General features: G+C 40.1%; 1 protein-coding gene and 1 long non-coding RNA gene across 3 annotated transcripts in view; both read left to right on the forward strand.

The window, feature by feature from the left end:
* Positions 1–9,307, forward strand: part of LOC123816865 — a 54,934-nt gene extending 45,627 nt beyond the window's left edge. The window contains exon 3 of the long non-coding RNA XR_006785351.1: positions 8,746–9,307. This is a non-coding gene — a long non-coding RNA (uncharacterized LOC123816865). The remainder of the gene's footprint in view (positions 1–8,745) is intronic.
* Positions 9,308–10,494: 1,187 nt separating this feature from the next.
* On the forward strand, positions 10,495–14,207 carry SRSF1 (serine and arginine rich splicing factor 1). Of its 2 annotated transcripts, XR_006785350.1 has the most exons (5): positions 10,495–10,808; positions 11,214–11,398; positions 11,741–11,913; positions 12,113–12,794; positions 13,699–14,207. XR_006785350.1 is itself a non-coding variant. In XM_045836086.1 (4 exons), exons 1-4 carry the CDS (start codon positions 10,615–10,617, stop codon positions 12,305–12,307), a joined length of 747 nt encoding a protein of 248 aa, XP_045692042.1. In that variant the 5' UTR covers positions 10,495–10,614; the 3' UTR covers positions 12,308–14,207. The 2 variants fall into 2 exon arrangements, 1 of the variants encoding a protein (XP_045692042.1); XM_045836086.1 differs by having other exon boundaries at positions 12,113–14,207.
* The last annotated feature ends 886 nt before the right edge of the window (positions 14,208–15,093 follow it).

Below are 15,093 nucleotides of genomic sequence, written 5' to 3' on the forward strand. Positions count from 1 at the left end.
TTGACAAAGCCTGAGTCCTTATTGTCTGGGAGAAATCTCCTAATCTCTTGGCTGCCTTACTTCCCTTGCTCCACCTAAGCCTGAAACAATGACAGAGGGTGGTGCAGCCCTGTGCTGGAAAGGGCGGGTTCCCCGGGTGATCAGGCCTAAGAAAGAATATGTAAAATCCTGTGAAACCTGCTTTGTTTGGAATGCCCTCAATTAAATGATAAGGGTCCAAGCAAGAAGTAAGTTTGTTCCTCAGAGTTTTACAGCTCTTTAGCTAAGAGACCCTGACTCAGAATAGGCCCTCAGAGTTTTTTGTTATCTATTGTTTGATCCTTACTGCCTGGAAATGATTAATGAGCTTTACCTGAATTCTTGTGTAAATGAACCCAATAAAAGCCCATTGAGGAACAGGCTCCTGGCCCTTCTCCTTTGAGAGATAGGCCGCCTTTCCTCCCCTAGCAGATCATGTCTTGGTAGACTTATTCTCATCTGTGGTGGCGGGGGGGGGGGCGCCTGCGGGTGAAGCCCCCCCACAAGAAAGATTTCACCATTAAAATTATAGTAATGAGAAAAGTGAAGTTCAGAAAAGCTTACCACCAGGACACTTGTCTCTAAAATTGGATGTATGTACCAGATGGTATGTGATATAATACCATATATTTTTATTTTATTTTTTTAAGAATTTATTTATTTGCCCTGGCTGGTGTGGCTCAGTGGATTGAATGCCAGCCTGCGAACCAAAGGGTCGCCAGTTTGACTCCTGGTCAAGGCACATGCCTGGGTTGCAGGCAGGGTCCCCAGTGAGGGGAGCACGAGAGGCAACCACACATTGATATTTGTCTCCCTCTCTTTCTCCCTCTCTTCCCCTCTAAAATACATACATACATACATACATACATAAGAGAGGAAAGGAAGAAGAAAGAGAGGGAGAAAAATATCAGTGTGCAAGAGATACATCGATTGGTTGCCCCTTGAATGCCCCCAACTGTGGACCCAGCCCACAACCCAGGCATGTACCCTGACTGGAAATTGAACTAGCAACCTTTCAGTTCACAGGCTGGCACTCAATCCACTGAGCCACACCAGCCAGGGCCAATACCATTTATTTTTAAATCAAATGTCTTATTATGTACATAGTTTAATAGTCTACAAGTAATATACCTTTTAAAATGTATATATATATGAGGAGTTTGTACTCAAATGTTTTCATTGTATGAGTGGTCAGGAAAGTTTGTGGACTACTATGGCAGACCAAGGACAAATTGTCCTGAGCCTCTGTCATGTTCCTTTAACTATGTACCCTGATGTCCAGCCTAGGGCCTGGCGTGGTGAGAATGCTAATAAATGTTCTGAATAAGAATGAATACATGAACAGATGAATAAAATGGTGTAAATTTAGATATCCACCATAATATGACCAGTAGATGGAACTGTCAGAATTCAAATTCAGATCTGCTTAATGCCAAAGTCTGTACTTTTCCAAGAATAAGCTGCTGCTCAGCACACCAAACAGATTAGCAAGGGGAATCTGAGATGTTTTCCCAACTAGTTGGTTGTTAAAAAACACACACACAGAGATAAGCCCAAACAACAGAGAAAAGCATTACATTAATTAGGAGGTTTTTATCATCCTGTCAGCTTTCCCACATGGGAAACATTCTTCAGAAACATTCTTTAGAAAGGCAAAAGAGCTAACCCATTTCCTCCAGATACATACTTGGGTAGCACTAAAGGCTGTGCGACCAAGGGCACTTTTGTTTCTCAACTCTTTTTCAGCACAGGCCATCTTTCCTCAATCAAAAAAAAAAACCAAAGCAACCTAATTTAGGCAAGAATTTCAACATTCTTTACTACTAAACTATCTACCCACAATATCAAGTAAGTCACAAGACAGACTAACTTGAGTTTCACTTCTTATTCCTTCCTTCAAAGAAGAGTAAGGTGGACCAATATTTGAACCTTAAATGTTGAAAATCCAAGGGTATAGGTCATCGGGCCTTGAATAAGAACCACTGTTAATTATTAAGAACTTCCATGACCCTGGCTGGTATAGCTTAGTGGGTTGAGTGTCCTCCTGCAGATCAAAAGGTCGCTGGCAAGATTCCCCATGGGGCACGTGCCCAGGTTGCAGGCTGGTCCTCGGTTGGGGACTCCCAAATTTTCTATCTCTCTCTTTCTCTCTTCCTTCCCCTCTCTCTAAAAAATAAATAAAATCTTTTTTTAAAAGAACCTCCACAAGCAGGCCCCTCTACTACCAGTTAATTCCCATATATTATTTCACTTACTCTCTACAACTGTTACTGTTCCCATTTTAAGGATGAAGAAACAGAGGCTTGAGCAGGTTAAGAGAGGTGTGCAAGATCACACACTAGTAAATGGTACAGGGGATTAACCCCAAATCCATCTTGTTCAAAGCCTGTCTTTCCACTGCACCCGATCTCCAGATCCCAGATGATGAGACATGCAGAGTGGTGCCTCTGCAGCACCCGTGTGGTTGCCAACATGCCTTAGTTATGTTAAGTGACTGAGATTTGGGGGGGGGGCTGTTTATTATTACAGCCTCACCTAAGAAGAGTTGGTTACTATAGGTATTTTCCAAAGTTCTCCATAAAAATAGTCTGTGTATTTTTAACTATTTACTGTTTGTAATGGTGCAAACTTTTATGGTGCAGCTTGGGATGGTGCAAGCGATACTTAGTAAGAGCCTCTATTACTTTTTACCATCCCCAAGCAATCACTTGCTTTTATTTAAGGCAAAGCCTCAAAAATATTGAAACACTGAATGGAAGACCATGAATCTGTTGTACTGTTGGGGCATGGCTTTAGCATTCAAATAGTTGCATACAAGTTGTTGCATAAACATCTAGAAAAGTATATTTTCTTAAGGGCAACTAGAGAATTTTAAGACTACATTGTCGGGTGGGAAAAGTAATTAGAGTCCCAGATATTTTAATGCATACTTGTAAACTAAGAATTTATAAGAAAACTCAAGAATTGTAACTTCATAAAACATTAACAGAAATGTCCATTTTTTTTAAACTTGGAGTTAGGTGAAGCTAGGAAAGAAAATACATTTTAAGGTGGTAAGCAGTTACTGCACCTATTAAGGTGGAAGATCTGGATAATCCCTTAGACTGTCTTTGTGTTAGGGGATCTCTGGTTGTTTAAAGCAGCACCCATTTACCCATCTTGGGAAAATAGTTTAAAAAGCTTTTTTTCTGAATGCAGATATTGTAGACTGAGGAGTGAATATATTACTTGAGCATATATTGTTTTGGGCCAAGGCACACTATACCACTGCAAGATTATGGGGGATCATGAATATATAGATAGAAATATATTTTTCAAAGATTTTATTTCTAGAGAGGGAAGGGAGGGAGAAAGAGAGAGAAACATCAATGTGTGGTTGCTGGGGGTGATGGCCTGCAACCCAGGCATGTACCCTGACTGGGAATCGAACCTGTGACACTTTGGTCCGCAGCCTGCACTCAATCCACTGAGCTACGCCAGCCAGGGCCTTAAATAAATTTTTAAAGTTTTTATTCATTAACTAGAGAGAGAGAGAGAAACATTGATTTTGTTGTTCCACTTACTTAACATTCATTGGTTGATTCTTGTATGTGCCCTGACTGGGAATCTAACCCACAACCTTGGTGTATTTAACCAGCTGAGCTGCCCAGGGGAGGTGGAATGTGTGCATTCTTTTTTAAGTTGTGGCTTGCACTGTATCAGAAAATGAGATCCAGAAGACCACATAAAGGACATTCAGACTTGTTTTTCACCACTTAGTAGAGGAACTAGAACTGGAAAAGGAAAAACGTAATAGATCACGTTTGGCTGGCAAGATTCAACCTTGTGGATGTACTGAGAATGTCCTACCTGTGGTGTTAATAGTGAACAAACCAAACTGTGGAAAATATATCGATGTTGGCCCATTTTGACTTGAGGCAGAGGGAGAGGTTATATTCCTGCATAAAGGACAGGAAATTCCTATAAAGACAAACATTCTCATTCTCAGTCACCTTCTATGAAGATAGATCCCAACGAGCCAAGGAAAAGAATTTTTTCTCCTCTGGTAGATAGTAACTTAGAAGGAATTGCAGGCAGACAAGGAAGGACCCCATGGACATTGGTCCAGACTGTGGACTACACTGGTCTCCATGTCTAGTAGCCCTCTAGGGCCAGTGTGGTGGTACCAACACCAGTCTGAAAACTGGTGGGATCCCAGTATTATAGAATACAGTCTGCAAATTTTGAAAATGTCATCTGCAAATTCCACAGTGAGTAGACATTAATAGATATTTACTTAGATCAAAATCCGCTATGGAGTCTTTGCACACAAGTCTCCAATGTGAGAACAGTTACAGAAACCTGCACTTTTGCTGAGTATTTCAAGGCAACTAGACTTTGGTACCTTATCACTAAACTGCATTAATGGCCGATGAAGCATGTGGAAGTAACATATCACTTGAAAAAGTGTATAACTTACGTTTGCAACTGTTAACAATGTAAGATCTTACCCATGACAAAAACACCTCTGAGAGAATATGACAAAACTGAATTTTTGATTTAGGTGTAAGCGAAAAATTACAAAAGCAAGTTATTTTCCTTTCAATCAGACTGGCAAGCTTTTTCTGTAAGGGTCAAATAATAAATACAGGGTGGAGCAAAAGTAGGTTTACAGTTGTATGTGAAACACGGAGTTTATTCTTATATTATCAATTATTGTATTATTTTCTATACGAACAACTGTAAACCTTTTGCCCTACCCCGTATTTCAGGCTTGTGGGAAATTACTCAACTCTGCAAACAAATTTAGAAAAGTAATTCTGAGAGTTTTCGGCTAATCTGGGGTATCTTCTAAAAAAATAAAGAGAAAAAAATAATACAATCAAAATTTCAAATTAAAAATTTTTATTGAAATTACTTTTTTTAAGATTTTATTTATTTTTAGAGGGGAAAGGAGGGAGAAAGAGAGAGAAATATCATTGTGTGGTTGTCTCTCACATGGCCCCCACAGGGGACCCCACTTGCAACCCAGGCATGTGCCCTGACTGGGAATTGAACCAGCAATCCTTTGGTTTGCAGTCCACGCTCAATCCACTGAGCTACACCAGCCAGGGCCACTGAAATTATTTCTAACACACTTGGCAGCAGTATTAACATATAACTAATAATAGTAGTTAACATAAGATTAAATTGCAAAAAAAGTAGTATTTTTAGCAAATAAAGCATATCTGCTATATTTTTAATTCCTTAAAGAGCCATTACTCACCCCATTAGGAAATGTACAATATAAAGTGGAGTTTTAATTTTTAAGAGAACTGAGCAAGAAGAAAGAGAGAGGAAATAATAATTAGAAAGAGGAAGACATGGTGAAAATATATCTCTTTGTACTGGAATAGATCATTTTAAGAGCTGTTTTCTGGCAAAATCATATCCAATTGTCATCAATAACAGGGCAATAAAGATGGGGAGAATTAACCAAAGACAAAATAAGAAGAATCAAAGAGTGAGGGAGGCCAGTCCTAAAATAAGATGACCAGGAATATATTACTAGGTGACAGACACCTTTGGGTTGAAAAATGGCCATACTGATTACACTGTGAAATGAAAAACAATCCTTGTGCCCATTGTGTCTCTCCACTGACAGCAGCATGATGAAGTTTCCATAGAAACAACATTCTGCTCATCTAACATCCCACCTTTTTTAAAGAGCAGTCAGTAAATCGTCAATAATATTTGTTTGAACAGAGAATTTACTGATAATAAAGGGAGTTACAGCAGAAATCTGCACTCAGTATAGTTTACTAGGGAAGATAAGACAAATATACACATATTAAATGAAGAGATATATACTGCTTCTCCCTTTTTTGGAGAATGTTCTGCAACAAAAACAAGGGGAACAGTGAAATAGAGAATTATGCAGTGGACTGTTCCTGGACATAACTCCTGTATACAGTATTGTCAAATATTCCTAATCTTTGTGTCTCTTTACCTGGAAAAAACATTAACCAGGGAGGACAGTGGGCATTGACAGGCAAGTATTAAAAACAGTTATTTCCAGATTAGGGAAGCCATATTTCAGTGCAAATTACTACACGTACCCCTGCCCCCCCATAAAGCATTTAGAGGAATCGTACTAAAGAGTGATTTTTCTGATTATGGAGATACTTTTTCCCCAGTCGTTTTAAAAAAGTTTTATTGAGTTATATTTACATATTATACAATTCACTCACTGTAAGTATACACAATTCAGTGGTTTTTAGTATTATTTACAGAGTTGTATAATAATCATCACAGGTACAGAGTTTTAAGTGTTTCAGCAAATCACTGAAAAACTGTCTTCTAATTTCAACCCTAACAGTAATCAACTTTTTAACATTTCTTTTCTTTTTTTCCCCCCTAAGTAATTATTTCCAGGGTATAGTGTTGACACTAGTATATACTCACTGAATTGAATCAAAAGCATTTTAAAGGTTTCTTTTTTGAGAAAGTAACTTCTCATAAACATCAACAGTGTTGAAAATAATGCAGCTTCTGGAATTAAACTGGTAAAATCCATACTCAATAAATTAGCTAATTGTGGGAGCAATCCAAAAAACTGCCTTCGACTTCGGAACTGATGAGCTTAAAAACATTCTAAACCCCTAATTAAGATATGGATGTAATCTCAGGAGGCACACTGGAAGTGGTTGTAATTCGGTCAGCAGAAATCTAATCAATTGTCTAGCATGCTGGTAGAGAAAGTTGGTGCAAAGGTCAGCCTGTAGAAAGAGAACTGATGATGCTACCCAGCTCTGTCCAGGAACGGACACACAAAATCCGGGGGCATGAATTTTCCTGTCATTGAAGAGATGTACTGTTGCAGGGCAGGGGTCGTTCATCAGGTCTCAGCATGATCTGAACGAAATATCTCTCAAAATGACTAAACTCGTTTTGATTCCTAATTTACTAAGCAACCACCTGATGTGCCTTCCAGACCTGCCAAAACAGTTACCTTGGCATGTACAATTTGAGTATCCTGGTTATCAAAAATGAATCTGTCCCACCACCCAACAAATGTACAAGTGATTTGGTTTATTTGCTTCTGGTGGACTAAAATATGTTAATCAACTCTGGCACACTGATAATATTAAGATCATACCCTTAACTGTGATAATCACAAAGCCAGTGTCATCCCGAGATCTTGATAGACAGTCATCCAGACCTTTCCTGCTATATCCCGACCTCATCATGGATCTCAAACCTGTAATTTGGTTCCATTCAAATATAATAAAAGAGGCCAAAAGAGAAACAAGAATGTCCTATTCACTCTACATCAAGTCTGCCTTGTATACCTCTGACTGAGCAAAATCAGAAATGACTGCATTAATTTAAACAGACAAGAATAAATCAAAGCAAATTCAGTTTTCTTATTTTTCTGAAATGAAATTAAAAACACCTATCACTTTAAATCACTTATCATTGACTTAACATTAATCAACAGAAGATGAATCTGAGTAAATCTAAATTGATGGGTGAAAGTTTGAACATAAAGAAAATGTGCTCAGTAAATAACTACTGAATGAAAATAACACATGAAATGCCTGCAATTTAAAAAAAAACAATTCTCATCACTTCTGCTACTAACCGAATAGGGCAATGCTAGAAACTGAGTATATTTGTTAAAATAATGTTCTTTTTGGTCAGCTTCTCATTTTAAAAATTATCAAGTTCTTGTCTTTTCATTAAAAGCTTAGTTTCACCCTGATGGTATGGCTCAGTGGGTTGGGTGTGATCCCATGAACCAAAAGGTCGCTGGTTCAATCCCTGGTCAGGGCACAGGTCTGGGTTGTGGGCCAGGTCCATGGTTGGGGGCAAACGAGAGGCAACTGATTGATGTTTCTCTCCTTCTCTTCCCTTCCCCTCTCTCTAAAAAAAATATTTTTTAAAAAAAAGCTCAGTTTCAGCCCTGGCTGGCGTACCTCAGTGGATTGAGCGCAGTCTGCGAACCAAAGTGTTGCAGGTTCGATTCCCAGTCAGGGGACATGCCTGGGTTGCAGGCCATGACCCCCAGCAACCGCACACTGATGTTTCTCTCTCTCTCCCTTTCTCCTTCTCTTCCCTCTCTAGAAAATATATAAATAAAATCTTTAAAAAAAAAATTTCAGTTTCAAAAAATATAATTAAAGGATAGTCAAATGATAGAAAATCTGTCCTTCCCTCTAAAATTTTCAGAGGTTCTTTTCCCTTTTGGGATCTACAGGATCCTTTAAGAACCTGATTAAAATATCAAATCCTCTTTGCAAAAAAGAATACATGCACACATATACATAATTTTGGAAACCATCACAGAGAGTTCAAGGACTACCAAACACTTTAAAGTACATTCAACCAACTTTTAGAACTAAGAAATAATGCCCTTCTCCTAAACAATCGTTTTTTGGGTTTTTTGTTTTGTTTTAATTTCAAAGGCACTTTGGATTTTTAATATACTTGTGTTGCCTTCTCTACTGTGACTTCTGGGATGACCAGAGTCAAATTTGCAGTCCATTTCTAGGAACTCAACAGGCTATTACAGCAACATTTTGTGTACTAACCTTATCCATGACTTCATCTTAATCTTTCCTTATTTTCCCAATCCCCCTGATTTCTTCATCTAGTTTTAATAATGTTTTGTGGCACTCTACAAACTGCCTCACTTCTCTAGGGAGAGGGATTGTTATAGATAAATTAATAATATTAAGAAAATCATCCTTGCTTTCTCTCTTCCAGTCCCAGGCACTGTGGGAGCCACAGGCTTCAGTGCAGACTTCAGTGCCAAGTCCAAGAATGACACCACCTACAGCCAGCCCCGAAAATGGCACAGAAACAGCATCAAGAAACCTCAATCACAAAGATATGAATCTCTTAAAGGGGTAGACCCCAAGATCCTAAGAAACATGTACTTCTCCAAGAAGCACAAGAAGGGCCTGAAGAAGATGCACACTAACTATCAAGGCCCTGGTAGAGCCCAAGAAGGTCAAGCCCAAGATCCCAAAGAGCAGTAGCTGCAAGCTTAATTGACTTGTCAACAAGCTCACCCCAAGCTCCTGGCCTCATCACCAAAGGTCTCAGATTCTGCAGGCCAGAGTGCAAGTTAAGGCTCAAACCAAGCCCCAGGCTGCAGCTGTGGATGTTGCAGCTCCAGCTCAGGCTCCCAAAGGGGAGGCCCTCAGGAAGGCTCCACAGTAGAGGCCTCTATCTGCCAATGAGGATGAAGGCCTGGTGTGACCTCTGGGCTGCCGTCTGCATGGAGCTGGTATCCTCCTGTGCTATTTGTACAAATAAACCTGAGGCAGGGGGAAAAAAAAAAAAGAAAGAAAATCATCCTTAGGTTACAGATCTATTTGGTGTATTTATCACTGCAGGGTTTCTTAAAATTTTAAATTCATTACTAATATTTAAAAACCCCAACATTTCATATAAAAATTCAAATTTTAGAGGTCTCTGAAAAAAATGTAGAAAGTTATTATCTCCCTAGGACAGCATTTGCAAGCAGCATCAGTCTTGAATAACTGTGGTCTCACTTGCACAACTCTCAGGTTTTCACTTTGCTTATTTATAGTACCTGAAAGGCTCGGTAAGGACTTTTGAAAAAGGAACGAACTTCAGGATTCTATAAACACACACCCACACTTACATATTTTTTCTCATACTTTGGAGAAATAACAAGCACAATTCATTCTGTAAACTTTCACCGGACCTCGCCTCTGCTAGGCCCAATGCCAGGCGATTAAAGGAAGGAAAAAGCAGAGGTCTGGGTCCTGGCTGGCAGGTAACATCAGTGACTGATCAGGGCATGAATCACCGCCAATTAGCACAAGGAATGGTGAACTGAGCTATACAAAGTTAAATTCTGAACCGATGGTGAAACAATACCTAGTGTAGGATACACACTAAGGAATCTAAACTAGTTCCTTTAGACACTTGTCGACGCAACCCAACGCTAGTTCGCGTTCGGGGTTGGGAAGACAAAGTCTGCCTTGGCTCCTGATTGAGTCAAGGGCAATGCAATGCCTGCACTAAGCGCACTCTGGGAAGAAGCCCAGGTTTCCGGAACAACCCCTGCATACCTCCCCCCTTGACTCCACCCCTGGGTGTCTTTCCCGCCAAAGGCCGTTAACGCCGCAGAGCATGGTGGGACGGGCTGTAGAGTAGGTTTCACCAATTCCTTTCAAGGCGCGTAGGTGCTTTCATAAACTCGTTCCTGAGGAAACTATCTCTTTAAGACTCGACCGGGATTAATAACCTCTTTACCGAGGGCTCCGTATTTTTTTTTACCAAACGGTTAGTCACTCCATTAGCAAACCACTCGTAACTCGAGAACGCAAGGAACTTTTTTCCTTTGGCGCGGAGGGTGACGTCGCGCGTGCGTGAGCGTAGGTTCGCGAGCCCGTTAGGCTCTTGCGCGTGCGTACTGAGGTCGAATAGCTGCTTCCTTCCGCTTCTCTTCTTCCCTCCCCCCCATATCCGTGCGCCAAGCTGATAAAGGCGCCATTTTGGAGAGGCCGCGGGAGACGTGGTGTCGCTGCCGGTTTGCTCTTCTGTGCGCTACGCTTGGTGGGAAGGCCTGTTCTCGAGTCCGCGCTTTTCTTCGTCGCCATGTCGGGAGGTGGTGTGATTCGTGGCCCGGCTGGGAACAATGATTGCCGCATCTACGTGGGTAACTTACCTCCAGACATCCGAACCAAGGACATTGAGGACGTGTTCTACAAATACGGTGCTATCCGCGACATCGACCTCAAGAATCGCCGCGGAGGACCGCCCTTCGCCTTCGTTGAGTTCGAGGACCCGCGGTGAGGCGGTCTGGGGCTTGCGGCCTTGAGGAAGTCAATTCGAGTAGTTGGGAAAAGCTCCAAGGCCTTATAGTAGAGAATGGAGAGGTGGGCTCTCAGATAAGGGGCAAGATGATATCGCCTCTGCAGGAGTCGAGGAGGATCTGAGTCGAGTTTGGCTTTTCTGGTGGCTGGGCCCCCGTGGACGTTCCCAGAGCCGACTTAGGCTAGGAGCGGGAAACATGCGTTGAGGGCCGGTGTAGTGGTCGCGAGCCTAGAGTGTTTCTGAGTGGGGGAGGGGCCATTCCTATTATGCAGCGCATGTGGGCTCTTCTGACTGGATGCGCATGTGCGGGGGGCAGCTGAGTCCGGCGGAGTTAGTTACCCATCCGAGTCCTAGCCATTTTGCTTTTTGTGGTCTTGCAGAGATGCGGAAGATGCGGTGTACGGTCGCGACGGCTATGATTACGATGGATACCGTCTGCGGGTGGAGTTTCCTCGAAGCGGCCGTGGTACAGGCCGAGGCGGCGGCGGGGGCGGAGGTGGCGGAGCTCCCCGAGGCCGCTATGGCCCCCCTTCCAGGCGATCTGAAAACAGAGTGGTTGTCTCTGGTGAGTTTACCGTTAACGTGGATTGATGAGAAAAGGGACAGAAACGACTTAATAATTTCCTTGGGTTACCAGTTTGTCAAATTTTTATGCTAGGCCCTGAATTAGTCTTGGGTGAATTTAGTAGTAAACAGGCACTATTGTAACGGAGATTTACCAAACTAGCTTGCAGTACCTAGAATATAAAGGATCTTAATTTAGAAACAATTTTGGACTCCAGATTCCAGATTTTAGCTCTTTACTAAGATCTTAAATCATTCATTTAAAAGTAGTCTTTGTTCTCATGTAAATTTTGAAGTTATGAAATTCAGGATGATTGGTATTGAAAAAAGGTCACTTTTTCAGGACTGCCCCCAAGTGGAAGCTGGCAGGATTTGAAGGATCACATGCGTGAAGCAGGTGATGTATGTTATGCTGATGTTTACCGAGATGGCACTGGTGTCGTGGAGTTTGTACGGAAAGAAGATATGACCTATGCAGTTCGAAAACTGGATAACACTAAGTTTAGATCTCATGAGGTAGGTTATTCGCTTATTCTTTTATTTGGCCAGAATTGGATACATGGTCTTAACAGTGGAATTTGCAGGTAAGATTCAGGCAGGCGTGTCCAAGTAAAGTGCCAGATTTCTGGGTTTTAGCTACATTGTACTCATTCAGCATGCCTGAAGACAGGTAAAAGCTTAGATGTTTCAATCGAAAGTTCTGTCTATTCAATAGGGAGAAACTGCCTACATCCGGGTTAAAGTTGATGGGCCCAGAAGTCCAAGTTATGGAAGATCTCGATCTCGAAGCCGTAGTCGTAGCAGAAGCCGTAGCAGAAGCAACAGCAGGAGTCGCAGTTACTCCCCAAGGAGAAGCAGAGGATCACCACGCTATTCTCCCCGTCATAGCAGATCTCGCTCTCGTACATAAGATGATTGGTGACACTTTTTGTAGAACCCATGTTGTATACAGTTTTCCTTTACTCAGTACAATCTTTTCATTTTTTAATTCAAACTGTTTTGTTCAGAATGGGCTAAAGTGTTGAATTGCATTCTTGTGTAATATCCCCTTGCTCCTAACATCTACATTCCCCCTCATGTCTGGTAAATTGTATTTTAAGTGATGTCATAGACAGGATTGTTTAAATTTAGTTAATTCTCCATGCTCTTCAGACTGTGATATTGTGTAAATGTCTATCCTGCTCTGGTTTGTGTGAACTGGGATGTTGGGGGTGTTTGTGGCTATCTTACCTGGGGAAGTTCTTATGTTTATCTTGCTTTTCATGTGTCTTTCTGTAGACATATCTGAAGAGATGGATTAAGAATGCTTTGGATTAAGGATTGTGGAGCACATTTCAATCATTTTAGGATTGTCAAAAGGAGGATTGAGGAGGATCAGATCAATAATGGAGGCAATGGTATGACTCCAAGTGCTATTGTCACAGATGAAATTGGCAGTATTGACCTTATACTAAAAAGCAAGGGTTAAAAATGATTATATGCACCCATCTTAAAACATTATGCAGTTATCTTAGCTACAATTGCTTTGCTCTTTAAACCTTGGCAATTGTGGCAAAATTACAGTGCCCATTTTGTAACAGTTTATTTTGCTCCCTTCCCCCCTCTTTTGTTTTAATAGGGACTAATGTGGGAAGAGCTGGCTAATTTGTCACAGTGCTTAGTTACAACTGTTAATGTGTGACCTGCTGTTGGTGTACATGTGGGTACAGGGTGTCTTTAATTCCAACCAGATAGAGTATAATATCAATACTGCTAAATCTGCATGTCCTCTGTGTGACTGATATAGCGTTGCTATTTCATTTTTTTAAGACAAAATGAAAGCAAATTATAGAATTCCAACGTATTGGTGTAGATAATCTAGATGGGAATACTTCTAAGTCTCACTTTCCCCTTAAACTAATATTCATAATTGACTCATGTTTAAAATACTTTAATTTACAAATTAAATTGCAAATGGGAGCATTAGATTTAGTTTAGACTTAGGGTTGGTAACAATACCAGTAAACTTCAACTACATAATTTTTGCAACCACAAAACCTGTAATACGCTGTACAGTAACAAGTGTTGGCATTATCAGTTGAACTGTAAATATAAAATGCTTCTTCCAATTAGTCTCTATGATGATTAAGTTTCTAAAGTTTATCTGAACACCATTCAGAAACTTGTTTTGGGGAATTTGATAGTTATTGATGTACATCTGTTAAACTGATGACAGACATAACTCATCATTCCCCAGAAACCTTTTTTGATTACAGTATCTAACATTTTGCCTCCTCTTTTTTGGTTTTGCTGGTTATAAAGGTTTGGATTGGAGAGGGCTCACTGGATCCCAATCCTTGGAGCTGGATCATTGGATTCAAATCATAATGTGGATAGGATAGGGAGGATCAATTACAAGGATTCATGGAGCGGGATCAGATTACCAGGAACATAGGAGTGGATTCCTGCCCCAACCAAACCGCATTCGTGTGGATTTTTTTTTTATTCAACTTAATTGGCTATTCCAAAGATTTTTTTTCTCTATTTTTGACGATTGGAGCCCTTAAGATGCACGATGGAATTGTGTTTTGCATTTTTGGTAAAAGGAGCAAAGCGAGGACCTGGAGATATACGCTGGAGCAATCTCCTTGGAAGGATTCAGCACGAGTAGATGGTAAACATTTAAAGGGGAAAGGGGGGTTTGTTTAAAATAGTAAATCAGTAAGTCATTTCTAAATTTAAAGAAAACAAAATTGGTGTTGAAGAATACGTAGGTTTCCAATTGGCTGTTGCCGTTTTTCTTTGAGAAATAAACATTTTTTAAAAAACTGCATGGTTGTCTTTTTCCTCTTGTAAGATTTTAACTGGGTGGCTGTCAGTTAATATTCTAAATTGATGATACGATTCTGACTTGCATTTGTGTGTTAGTAAATTAAAGGTTCTTTAAAGGTACTTTCTAATGGTATTAATTCTTGTTAATTGTAAAAATACTCGGGAAGATAAGAAAAGGTGAGAAAGGCAATTGTGTATGTGATATGATAAATGAAGGGTGATCTAATCTCTGAAAAATAAGCTTCCCATACTTTGATTTTTTTTAAGTTATTAAAACTTACAGATGTTGTTTATTTTTTTGTGATCACCCAGATAACAACAGACTTGTGCAAAATTGATGGCTGGTAAATGGTAACTTGAAGATAGCTTTTGATATTGTCAGTGAACCTCATCTCAAAAATTGTTAAGTAATGTTTAAATTCAGCACAAATCAGAGTTCTCAACACAATTTACACTTTTTGAGATGTGACTAGAACACTAGAAGAATCATTGCTTATTAGGGTGTATTGTTGCTAATAAAAAGCTAGGCATTCTTTAAAATGTTGCCTTGTAAACTTTTCTCAACTATAAGGTTATTCAGTATCCAGAACATACCAAAGCAGTGATTGTATCTTTATTGTAGTCTGCTAGTTTTTGTATCTTATTACTTGACCATCATTGGTTTTAAATTTTCAATTTGCTTGAATTGGAGGGAATTTTTACCTAAAATCTCTAATGGTTTCATTTCCTGGTAGCCAGTCACAACCATCAAATCACTTTTTTCCTGCACCCAACAACTAAATCTTAACATTTCTTTTGGGTGCTAATAATACTGGAAGCTGAATTTAAGATGCTATGTAGGTGACATAATTTCACACCTATGAAAAACTAAAAGTTTTGCAGTGG

The sequence above is a fragment of the Phyllostomus hastatus genome, unplaced genomic scaffold (genome assembly GCF_019186645.2).
Source record: "Phyllostomus hastatus isolate PE091 unplaced genomic scaffold, TTU_PhHast_1.1 phas_contig_210, whole genome shotgun sequence".
NCBI classification, from domain to species: Eukaryota; Metazoa; Chordata; class Mammalia; order Chiroptera; family Phyllostomidae; genus Phyllostomus; species Phyllostomus hastatus.